The sequence below is a fragment of the Neolamprologus brichardi genome, chromosome 2, assembly GCF_056152115.1.
Source record: "Neolamprologus brichardi isolate AB-2024 chromosome 2, ASM5615211v1, whole genome shotgun sequence".
Taxonomy (NCBI): Eukaryota; Metazoa; Chordata; class Actinopteri; order Cichliformes; family Cichlidae; genus Neolamprologus; species Neolamprologus brichardi.
Window position 1 is genome coordinate 5680255 of NC_142105.1, and position 13259 is coordinate 5693513.

Below are 13259 nucleotides of genomic sequence, written 5' to 3' on the forward strand. Positions count from 1 at the left end.
ATTATTGTGCTAGCTCACGTGGTTGCAGAGCTACCGGGATTTTAAAATAGTTACGCAAAACAGAGCGTGCCCACTCCGACCGGCAGAAACATTTTTATGCCTGTAAAGTAAACATGTAAACAGTCTTCACTTACAGGCAAACAAAGATACAGTTTGGACTGTTGCATTGATGGATTTTTTTTGGACAATATTTTTCCAAGGTAAATAACAAAACAAATGAAAAAAAGTTTCTTGGTTAACTACTGCATGCATACCCCAAAGTCAGGTAGGGTCATGAAAAAAAGTATATCTGTATGAACAAAAAAATAATATATTCAGTTGAAACCCCCATAAGGGCCACCTGCAATTCACTGATATTTCAATTTCTGCCCTTCCCGAAAGTGCTCCCTTCTCTCCATTTTCCTGTGAATGAGGTTTATGTGGCTGGCTCTGCATGAAATATGCCAAATTTCCCATATATGTAAACAACAAAAATGGGAGAAGGGCTAAAAACAGCCCTGGAGGAATCCCTGAAAACAGCTCCTCCATTTGGACGTATATTATTAGCCCGCATGATTCAAAACACCTGGTGGGGGTATCAACTCTGCAGAGGAAAAGATTACATCTCATTTACAAACAGGTTTAAAAATCAGGCCAAAGTAATATTCAATAGGTTGAAAGGGCATATTCAAATTAACGCTTGGGGTATATTGGCAATATTTTTCCATAAAACCCAGTCCAACATGGTCTAAGGAGCTTGGAACGAAAAGCGTCTCTTTAAGTTGCTTGAAGATGTTTCACCTATCCCCGAGAAGCTTCTTCAGTTCTAAGGTCAAATGGTAGAGAGTCCCAGATTTAAGTCCTCGGGGAGTGTCCCCCAAGAGGGTCATGAACCCCCTGGGGGGGATGACTGAGAACCTTCACAGACATACCAGTCCAACATAGTTTGTTGACTATGTATTTTATTCACCGAGCATTGATTTCTCTCAAGCTGGCAAGGAGTACCATTTAATGTTAAAACATGTAAAAATATGTAAATAATATGAAAATGACAAAAAATATCACTATTTTGTGGCCATATGCCGTGAACCTCCTGTGCTAAAATATACTGAAATTGATCTAATGAGTCGGAGGAAAGGGCACTGACAAAGCTTACCAAGGTGACCCCTGTACAGACAGGATTTCCTACTGGATCAGCAGGAAGATAACAGAAGAAAAGGAACTGATATGATGGTTTTGAAAACCACTACGGGTTGCTTACCCCTTCAATTATTCAAATAAGCTCTATATTAACTCAATCCCAGGGTACTGGGAGACTTTATTTGATATGCACAGAATATCTTCCTTCCTTACGGCAGCCACAAAAAGGTCTTTTTTACAACATCCCTCTTGGTAGTGCTGGTCAAAGGCTGTAGCCTCCCTTAAGCTTCATGGCTCCTTTGACCCACATTGCTTTTCAAACGATTTAGCTTGAGCGATGCACAACAGCTACCAGAGGGAAGGGTAAAAGGAGTAAAACGGACACAAATCTGGCACACATGAAAGAGGACAGTTTAAACACCTGAGCGCACAGATGGTTTGTTCACTTTTTATCCCCCTTTGATGAGATATTTAAATGAAATGACTCTCAAGTTTTGACAGACATGACAGATACTGTGAAGTCTCTTGGAATGGGAAGCAAACCTTTTTATTCTGTACTTAAATGATGCTTTAAAAAATACCGTAAGACCAGTGTTAGCTTGTGAGTCGAGGTTAAGCAGTATGTTACCTTCATGCCAAACACACACTAATACCACGTTCATTTTTGAAAGGGGGAATATGTAGTGGCATAGCCAAGCTCATTTTTACTCCCATATTCTTACCTGTGAGAGCTCGCTGGCATCTATTTGACCGTTATTGTCTGTATCAAAGCGTTTGAACATGACATCAACCAGTTGCTTCTTGGCAACCATGCTGTCCTTGTGTTTCCCATGGCTGGCAGTCCCCATGTATCGCTTCTCATGCAAATCCAGAATCTTGTTTTTCAGCCGCCGGTAGTCGCTCAGTCTACAGTTATCATCTGGGGGGAAAAAAAGAAAAGGCAAACTGGTTGGATGATGGAGAGTTTATTTATTTATTTGTAGTAAAAAAATGCAATAAGAGCTAAGGGGAAACTATATATTTATTTTATCCGATAACATGTTTCATAAATATCTAAATTATTCCCAAGTGCAGAACAAAGCACAATTAAAAACATTGAACTTATTATTTGTAACAACGGATGTAGTGTTTTCACATTTTTAGCCAATTAGTACCCAAGCAAAGTAGAATCCCCTTGAAGATTCAAATTATTAAACATTAGCTCTTGTTTATATTCAGCAAAACCCAAATCTGTACAGGTCTCTGACTGTCTTCCTCATAATAACAAACGCTAAGGATTATTTTCCCGATGGGAGCACAAAGTGTGACAGACGCGCTGCCTTCACTGCCTCAAACTAAGAAAGCGGGAGCCTCTTCAACAAAAAGAAACTGATGAACAACTCCATCACACGGGTGTCAAACACTAACCCTGACAGCAACAGAAAACACGTTGGTTTTGTATTTACAATCCACCATCAAAGGCTCCAGATCAAAGACGCAAACTACATGAAAGATTCAGCAGAGTAGAGTGGAGCCAAAGAGAAAAATAAGGACTAAAACTAGAGGTTGACACATGTCAAATCAGCTTCTCCTTGTTAAATCTGCAAGTCTCTCTCCACTAATAACAGTTATATTAGCTGATGTCAACAAGCACATGGAAAAAACTTTGCTGTTCACTGGGAAGTCTTTTAAGTCTCTAGAGAGGACGCTGACATCTATACCACATCTTACTGCGTGATCAACATGGGACAAGTATGGACTAATAGCTTCGTTGCAGAATCTCGTGTGAGACAAATGATCTTTGTTGGGGACGATCAAGCAGGAATGATTTAGTGAGTCTGGTAATGAGAATTTCACACAGTAGAACTGGGTTCTCACCCAGAGCTGATGACTTGCTAAGTAGAATCAGAGTGACCCCAGAAACCAATGACATGTCATTATGAGATACCTGGGATCTCATTTTTGTACTGTAAATTTCTTCAAGCATTGCTTTAGAGAAACAAATTGAGCAATCAGTGAGCATTTAAATGAGATGCTTGATGTAATCCCGACGCTCGACATCATTTGGATATGACAGCCTTGAAGAAGTTCTCCTAAAACTCTGCCAGGGAAATAAACGGGCTTTCACCGAAACTATCATTTTCATCTCAGTTCTCTGTGACCTTGTAAAGTCCCCAAGGCCTAAAAACTCTATTCTTCGCATTCATATAATGTTTATTATTATCATGAAGAAAGTATAAAAATTAAGTATAAAAATATGGCAGCGTAAAGATTCGGTGTAAACAACAATGTCCAACCGACACTTAACTTATTAGAAATGATCTACTGAGATTTGCAGTTTTCTGTGATAGCTGTTATTCTCTTGGTGGAAAAAGTGAAGAAATACCTTTATCTATGAATGAAAAGAGAAAAGCAAATAAGAAGAAACACGACAAATATAGATTCTTCCATACGAGCTTGTTAGATAAGATTTTCTCTTTAATACAGATGTCAATATCGTGGACAACAGGTGCTATTTGGATACCAGCGCTCTCCTTTTCAAATTTAAAAACTGCCACATTCACTGCGCTGCGATGAAAAGGAAAAGTTAACGCCATTAGTGTCTGATCATTGCTATTCCATGCAGGGCAGAAGGGTTCAAGTGAATGTTTGATGAGTGTAAAATTGATGCGAATTGCATGCGATGACCTTTACAGTTACCAACTCCAACCACGAATGTTTACTGTGGGAGATCAACATATTGAAGATCATGCTCTCTGCTGTAGTTATGAATATTAAAAAAACTGGAAAAACAAGGTTTATATTTTGTAGGAATGTTGCTCTAACAGTTTGGTCCCAAGACGCATGAAAAAACACATCTAGATGCTTGTGGACATATTTCACTTTAAAGATTTTTTTCCCTGTAATCTATGTGTTGTGTTTTAAGAGAGTCTCTTTTGTTTCGTTTATCCAAAGACATTGTCAGCAGTGTAATTCTACTCCTACAATGCTTTACTTTCTGATGACCTGGTGTACCAAAATTAGGAAACCATGACCTAGCCAGGTGGAGAAAATTAGGTAAGAGAAAGAAGCTCTGGAACAATCTCTTTGTTTGTGATGGTCTGGCTTCTAAAACTATCAAACTGAGGTGTTGACAGATGTTTGAGCTGCACACTCAGTCAGAAGCACTCTGTAACTAGCAGGGTGTGAACAAAAACAGTGGTGGCTGCTAAGGACTTTCTAGCAGCCGCAGCAGGTAACAAAACAACAGGAAGCTCTTTTAAATGACAAAATTTGCTTTGGCTGTCAAAATAGTGATAAAGGCTGGTGAATTCTAGGGAATCAAAAAAGTAACTTTCCCTCCAAAGTGTACCAACTGCAGCACGCTGCACATCATGGAGCGGGTTCGGCTTTAACAAGCATCAGTGGCAGAGAAGCTGCCCTGGTCACAGATGGCTGGTAAAATGAATAAAATATAAATGGCTGCTGGCATACCCTCGGCTAAGGTCAGCTACATAAAAGAAGCATGAACTATCACATGCATGCAGGTCCACACGTGGATGTAAATGAAACTACTTATACACAAACTGCTACCCACAAACATGCATTTAAACACTCCAACATATCCAAACAGTACTTGTCTACACAGGGGAGTTTAAGCAATAATTTGGCAATGGCGACTATAATCTGTCAAATTAACTATGCCAACATGCCTTAGTCAAAACAGTACTTCAGGGAACAAGTAAAAACTCAGCAAAAAGCTGTTGTGTTATTCAGTCCAATCCACTTTGTCAAACTAAGATCTACTGAATGCTGAAAGAATAACTCTTCGTTTCATGAAATCCAAAGTTTCCTGTAAATATGAAAATGTCTCAGGCACAGAAGTGGCTTTTGAGCTGAAAGGGACGCATCAATGGGGACTGCTTTTCCTGTGCAATTGCTGGGGTTATCCTAAAAAAAAAAGAAAGAAAAGAAAAGAAGAAAAACATTTCCCATTAAAACTTTGATCATTAAATCGATCATCACTAACTGATGACCTCTCAGTTCCAACATTGTCTTGTTAATTGAATCATCTGACTTTTTTCAGTCTTACTGTAGACAAAGACACAGGAAATCAGGATGGGTTATAAAACTGTGCAAACCTCGTCTGGACTCAAAATTACTTGTAATGGAAGAACAAGGGAAGAACAGAGGTGCTTGCTTTGCTTTGTTTGGGTTTTTTGTTTTGTTTTGTTTTGTTTTTGATGGAGGATCATTTTAGATATCAGTAAAAGGCTTAAAATGGAGTTCTACTGTTCCATCAACATTATAATCTTATTTACAGTAATGATAATGATGTTAAATAATCCTTTAACCTTATCCTTTTATTTTAAAATGATTTGGTGGTAGGAGAGCAGGCTGCTTCAGTAGGAAGTTTAAGACCCTGACTATAACAGCGAGCATGCCTCCAATGACTTCCATGCCTTGGGAGACCAACACGGTAGCCACAGGGTAACTGACAGAGAGCCAACAGTCAACTGATACCGATTACTGTGAAAGTGGAGAGGCTGCAAGACTCAGAGAAATCCAGGGACAAGGACAGCTGCAGGCAACTAATAATCCTTCAACAGGTTCAACTATGAAACCCCGAGAGCTTCCTCTAGATTGATCTTACTGACCGAAGACTCTCTTTTGGTCATCTTGTCTGGGGCTGTAAACAGTGAGTCTGAGCATTTATAGCAGGGCAAATGGGTGTGCTTGATTTATAACACAACACTGTCAGCAGGCAAAGCAATGGGCAAAAAGGCAGAGTACATTCTGGACAAATACGCAGTCAATCACAACACACAGAGAAAAGCAGCCATACACTCTCAGATTCACACCTTCGCCTATTTAGAATCACCAGTTAACCTAACATGCATATCTCTGGACTGTGGGAGGCAGCCAGAGCCCACGCAGGTGCAGGGAGAACATGCAAATTCCACTAAAAGGTCCATCTAGCTGTTACACAAGAATAGCTACTCGTGTGCATGGATAAGATGACACAAACAAAAGGACAATGTTCAAGCAAAAGCTTAATGTGGTGTGCAAGCTTCCTGCCGGTTCAGAGTTATTCCAGCTGGTGCTGGTAATGGTCAAGTGACCTGTGGCAACAAAAAGAGCAAAGAAACAGCAAATATAAAAGAGGTAAACAACAGAGTATTGTATACAATAGCTTCAAGATGAAGACCTCGAGGACACAGAGAGAGCAATTCTTGCAATAGTATCACATTAACCGAAGTTACGTTTGTTTACTGGGCGACTCACACCAAGGCCTTTAAACGATTGAGCCTTACCTACTGAATAGCAATGGCATCTTAAATGCTAAGTGTTAAAGATGAGCTGGAATGTAGTTTCATCTGTTCTTCTTATCTGTTTTATGTAAGTGGTATCGATGCATTTGTGCAGCAAAAGTGATGGATGGTGATGAATAGTGATCAAACAACAAAATCTTTATGTCTAACCGCTTTATGCAAAGCTTTTTCTACATTTAGTGACATTCACAAACAAACTGAACAGGCAGTTACAGCCTTAGAAAGAACATCTAAAATTTAAACGAATGTTTCACACTGGGTTCTCCACATGTTTGTTTTGATTTTTTTAGTGCTTTATAATTTCATCTTCCCTTTTCCCCAGTGCAAGCTTAACTGTACCTTTCATTCACAGTCTCCTTATTAAGAACACACCCTGAAAACAACATATGATTAGTAAATAATATATTCAGGGACATGGAAAAGTGTAGAGAAAGCAACAATTTAGTGAGAGTGACAAAAAAAAATCTTTTCACAGTGACTATTCATCTGTGGGCAATTGGTTAATAAGTGGCTTTTAGTCACAATGTAGGCCATCAAGGTATTCATGGAAGCCAGTGTTAATTTTTGATAATTTGGCAATACCACGTGAAGGAAGACGCCCTTTTACTGTTTGCTGTTGACTCAATGACCCGGAGATTAGTGTATCCAAAGAACAACAACAAAACCATACAAAAGTGGCATTCTCATGGGTATAACAGCATACAAGCACAGGGAAATGGTGGTACACTCTGTGGTGAGCAAATGTAATGAAGCATGAAGGCTAAAAGCAAAAAAAGGTAGTTTCTGTTTTAAAGAACTTTTCCACATACAGATGACGTCAGTGTAGGAAACGTAAATATTGTACGGATGAAAAACGTCTGCTTTCTAAGCACCTGAGAGGCACACTACTGTGCACGAGAAATTTAGAGTCTCAAACGTGCATTGTGCCAAACAGCATGGAGAAGCAGCTGCTGCATTAGCAACCAATATAAGTCCAGCTGGCACTAATGAAAAGTTACTTTTCGAGCTGAAAATACACCCTAATCCTTTGCCGAACATGCAGTAGACTCAGAGAAAGAAAAAAGAAATTCCACATGCTCTCCACAGAGACCGTAAAAGTGACTGAACACCCCTCGCTACCTCAACCTGCCCCTTTAAAAGCCCTACTGTTTTATTTATAAAAAGAAAAAGGCGGCTCAGCGGAATAGCTAGAGTCAACTCCGCTGAAACTGTCCCATCTTTGCCCGACTAAGCCTGCCCCCCACCAACCATCTCTTGCAGCTTTTCCATCTCCGTCTCCAGGGCCCTGGGTACTGCCGCCGCTCACAATACATCAAGACAGCACAGCATGACAACTGGGCTAACCAAATCAGAGGTCACTGATTGCAATCTTTAAGAGCAACTGGAGGTGTCAGTGCCGCAACACCTGACTGAATCTGAAATGGATATCTGGGCAGTAGAGCTGCAACCCCTCAAAGCTGCTCTGGCCAGGTCGATATGAATGCAAAACACTCCCAGCAGACCTCAGGCACAGAGAAGAGACTCCTGCTAATATCTCGGAGTTCAAAATAAAAGATTTCAGTCAAACGGAGGCTTTTTGCATCCATACTGAAAAGTAAAGAAATACAAAACTGAAGTTCATTCCTGCCCTTAGAAACAGCAAGTTGAAACACAGTCACACCCTAAGGTCCTTTTGTTAGATATTCTTGATCTTTTAATCACACTCCATGATCTTTATCAGCAGAGTTTACCCAGCTGTCATGGAGCTGCTTTTCTTTTGTTACATGTGCCTATATGATGTGCTGCTCACATTGTGTACTGAAATTTTGTTTTCATGCTGCACTAAAAACCAATTCCATCTGTGGTCACATGGCAATGAAAGTAAAGAACAAATCTGGAAACAAGCCAGTCCAATTTCTACAGGGAATGGGTCTCTAAATTGTTAGACTTATGTCAAAGTGGCTGCTAGAGTTGATGAACAGATTTCTTGTGCTTGGCCCGATGGCTGAATGTTTTACAGTATCTAATAACTTCTGTACAAAGAACAGGATTGATCTATTGAATTATCCTTTGGAGATAATGATTGGTTTGTTGTTTAATTATTAAAACCAGAAGCTAGTGAGAAAAAACCCACAAGCTTTCTGTTGAAGTCAATCATAGGAGCATTTTCTTATCAGTCATATTTTATTAAGTTCAGGCAATTAAAATAACTTAACAAATAACAAAAGGAAAACCGGGAAAAGTCTTGGTAAAAGACAGGATATGTATTTGTTTTGGAGAACATGTTAAAATTTTCAAAGCTTTCACAGTCATCTGAAAACTAGTGATTACTGATATATTTGTCAGCTACACACACACACACACCATTTGGTTGGGATTAATAGACTACATATAAAATATGGAAGTAGGTTCTGGGTATGCAATGTAAAGTCAGTCCACAAGTACCATAAACCTGTTTTCCTGCTAATGGCCAGGGCCAGAGGGCTCAGTTTGTAAAACAAACTGCTAGTTGTACAGAAGACTATAGAAAAATAGCCCTTGGCTGCTTTACTCTGTGACCTCAGTAAAGGCTTCTCTTATGACTTAATAGGGTAAGTAGAATTTTAATTTTTAAATTATGGCTACGATTACAGTCATAAAGGACGATTATCACAGTCATTTGCTAATGAGCACGAAGCGTTCTGCAGTTTCTGGGCCACACACACACCCTTCGAAAGCTGAGATTCAAAGCACCGAGATTTTTGATAGCAAAAACACTCACCCCGAGGATGAGCATTTTTGCTGATATGACTTCATAACCCATGGGTGCCATCCCATTTTTGTACTGTCTGCATGCTTAAAGACAGAAATGAAACAACCAAGTAATTGTGTTTATAGCTATTATATCGGTATATTAAAACAGTCACCAAAGGTGAACTCTGACGTCTTATATACCAAAAACCCACACTAGCCTCCTCCATGAGATGTTTTGCAAAGAAATAAAAGTAATAAAATAATAATAAAAATAATAAATAAGTAATTCCAACCCAATTGTGTATTTTTCATATAGAGGACAGCTTCTATACAAAAGTTTCTTTGGAAACCTCACTTTGTTTCTTTACCACTTAGTAACTTTCTGAGCCTTTAGTAACAGCACAAGACAGATCCCCCCCTTTCATTCAGTCTCTGTCACTACTGTTTCCTCCCCAGATGCAGGTGTAATCCTCTCCTTCCAATCTTTCATCAAGACTGCCGCTCTTCCTCACGTCTTAATCTTTGATGTATTACCACCCCACCCCTCCTCTCTTACCTTGAATGGAATCATTATCATCTAGGAGACTACTCAAACATTGCTCCATCCACCCAACTTACCCTTACTGCTTTCCCTTTTTTTCACTCGACTGACAGAATCCCCAGAAGGTGTTCAGAGCTTCAATTCCCCTATTAAAAAAAAGCCCAGCTTCTATGCCATCTGCTACTATATACTCCAGTACACCCACACCTGAACACTCTGACTTTACTGGCCTTTTGTTCTAGCACTGCTGGATCCTGGCCATGACGGCTTTGTGGCATGTTCTGATGGATTATCTTAATTATTAATTTCAGTAAATGTGAAACATATGACTCATCTTGACTCCTGCATTGTATAAAGCATTACAGGCTGGAGCTCCAATTTAATTAATCCAATACATGTATAAGTGAGAGACTGTAAATGGAAACTGGTCAAAAAAGAATAAAGAATAAGTATACATTTAAATATTTTGAAATTGTTGGTTATTGTAGGTCTTTTTTTTTTTGTTGGGGAGGGGGGGGGGGGGCAAAAGAAACAGGCCGTTCTTTTCCCAAAAGAAATGTAGGTTGTCTTAGACTAATCTTCCAGACTGAGATGAAGCTAGACTGAAATACAAGACAAAGAAAAGAACGAGAAGAGGAGGAGATTGTGAGAACAGGAAGGCTTTGTTTTCCTCTCAAATATGATCCCAGAAGGCTTGATTACACAGAGCTTACTCCTTCAGCGGCAGGTCTTGTTGATGACATGATAGAAGACAGTGACCCAGGGGCTGAATACACCTTGGCCAAGACATCAAATCAACACTGCTGCAGGTCTATATTTGGTCAACTGCAGACAGACTGAGGAATATCATTTTTTCACAGTTGGGCCACAGTTTGATCAGCGAGCTTGAACAAGAATAGAGATATTTCTCAGATGTATAGCTGATGCATAAATGATGTCAATAGCTGAGTTAATAATGTTAGACTGAAACCCAGTGGTAGAAGCAAAGAAATAAGGAGTAACCTCAGTAACAATTACAGTTTAAAATAGTCAGAAAGGCTTTTGGTGTTGCGAGGTTAACTATGTCGCCCCAAGTCAAGATGGGTAGATGTGTGCTGGTGTGAAAAGCCTTCTATTTGCTTCTATTTACCCTTTAGGCATGCTGACCTTACTTCAGTGGCTTTCTGCTTCAGAAAAAAGTGATCCCTGTGAGTGTCAACTACTCCAATCAGAGTTATCATATTATCAGATGAAGATGATAAATCCTTACATAACACAAACTATGACATTAAAATGCAACACTGTTGCAAATAAGGTGACAGCACCACATTAAATAATCTAGTCTAAAGGTATAGAGCTCTAAACACTAAACATTACTGTCCCACAGCATAATAAAGAAGATGTGGACATTCCATTAATTTGTAGTAAAATCAAGTGAAATTATTTTGTTGACTGGGCAGGTATTTCTGGTCTGTGTTGTAGTACTGTAGCTGCGATTCCAGCAGTTTAAAGGAAACCTAGCAGCACATTATAATTTATCCGCTTCACCAAATGAATACATGCACATTCCTGTTACAATGTGATGCACAGTTTGTGCTTCATTCAGTTGTTTAAGATACGTCTTAACAACTTGCACATATCAAATACATTATCCCAGCAAATCATCTATATTGCACTTAAAACATGCTGCAAAAAACAAAAAACAAAAAAAAAAACAGTGAAAACATGGTGCTTCCATGCTGAACACAAGAGAGTTTTGATGTACTTAAGAGTACACCCTCTGTGTTGTTGTGCAGTATCCTAGTAGGTGGGGTTAATTAGTACAACTGGGAGGACCTGGCCAGTGTCCCTGAAGGACTTAACAGGTGTCTGTATCAGCTCTTTCTCCATCGACCCAGAACCATGTTTTTGATTTGGTTGACTACAGCCGGGTTATTTTAGGTTTTACACTACACAACATCACAGACTTAACATTCATTCATCTAAATACTGACACACTGAAATTGACTGACACACCTCACAAAGTTAATTATGTTTTTTTGTTTTAATTTATTTGGTTAATAAATTGTGGTTCAAGTTGTGCATCTCCCATTATTTGCATGGCTCATAACTCATCGACCCTCTAACACTGTTTTCAGTATTTTTCCTAATTGTACTGTCATGAATTTTTACACTTAACACGCTAACTGAGGACTGCAGAGTCTGAGATGTAGCTCTCAGAGTTTCTGCTTTTTCTCTGAGCATTGCACGCTCTGACCTTGGGGTGAATCTGCTGGGATCCGCACCCCTGGGATGACTGCAGCATTGTGTTAACATAGACCTAACTGATCCAGCCAAGAAAACTACCAAAACACCTCCTTACATAGAGATGGTGACACTTGCTGATTATCAATTAATAAATGCATTTCATTAACAGCACCTAGTTGGTATTTACCCTGTTAATTCCTATGGAAGTAGTAAAGTTGTACTTGTTTTTCTTATTTATTTGGTTGATTATCTTGTTGGTTGGTTTGCTTCTTTTTGTGTTCTGTTGTGTTTTTACAGGACTGTATACGATCTCTTTAAAAGCTTTCTTTTTCACATGACTGTCATTTTAAATGTATATGTTAGGAAAGTGAGGAATCCAATCCATCATCCACAGGATATGTCACAGGGTGCAGCCAACTCTGTTCCCAGTGCTAGCACTGCTACTCTACTGCCAAGTTCTGTCTTACTCTGAACTTGGACTAGCAGGATAAAACACTACAGGCTAGGCACGAGTACATTGCAGTACTTTGACTAAGAGTCTAACTCATTATATTATAATCACTTCATTTAATTTAATTAAAAATATCTTAAGGTCAGTTATGACCTTGTATCTATTATGCCCAAGCAGGAATCTGTCTTTGGTTAGCAAAACTCAAATGTAATTAACTATAATCTAAAACTCTTGAAAAAGTCCGGAAGCTGACCTCAATTTCAGATACTTTTTTGTTGTTTTCATTGTACGTAAAGCACATACCTAGAAACTCAATTTCTGACATATGAGACTAATGGCATTTACATTCCACCCAGCAAGAGACTTTGCACAAAGAAAATGTTTGGTTCTTTAACTCAGCATATCAGTGTTTACCTCAACCAATGAGTTTATTTTACTCTCCAGTGCAGCTCAGCCTCTGAGAAATGTTTGTGTTGCATGAATAAACTCTAGTCTGCCAGAAGTCTGCTTTGTGGTCTGAAGACATACAGTACTCTATGCAGCTTAATGTACTGGCTTGTATTATACTGCCGACATTAACAGACACACACACACACACACACACACACACACACACACACACACACACAAAGACACACAATCTCTTACTCCTACACAGATTGTAAAGCAGCTTCTTATACTGACCAGCAGCCAACACTCTGATCACAATGCTTATAGATTCCTGCTTTTCATTGCACTGTGGGGTCAAAATTAGGTTAAAGGACTCTATTATCATCTATCTAGCCACTCAGCTCATAGCTGGGAACCATAAAGAGTTGAATTCCTATAGATCTGCTGCGCTGAGATACAGCGCTTTCTGTAGCCTTTATCGATCGGCTCATAAAACATTCAGTATGGATGGAAACAAGACGACTTTGTC

The 13259-nt window shown here is 39.2% G+C and overlaps 1 protein-coding gene across 2 annotated transcripts in view; it reads right to left on the reverse strand.

The window, feature by feature from the left end:
- The window catches only part of fstl5 (follistatin-like 5), a 197894-nt gene that overhangs the window by 94130 nt on the left and 90505 nt on the right, over positions 1–13259 (reverse strand). For both annotated transcript variants that reach the window (XM_087846555.1, XM_087846546.1), the window contains one exon: positions 1842–2038. In XM_087846555.1, the coding sequence (XP_087702681.1) occupies positions 1842–2038 (197 nt within the window). The remainder of the gene's footprint in view (positions 1–1841; positions 2039–13259) is intronic.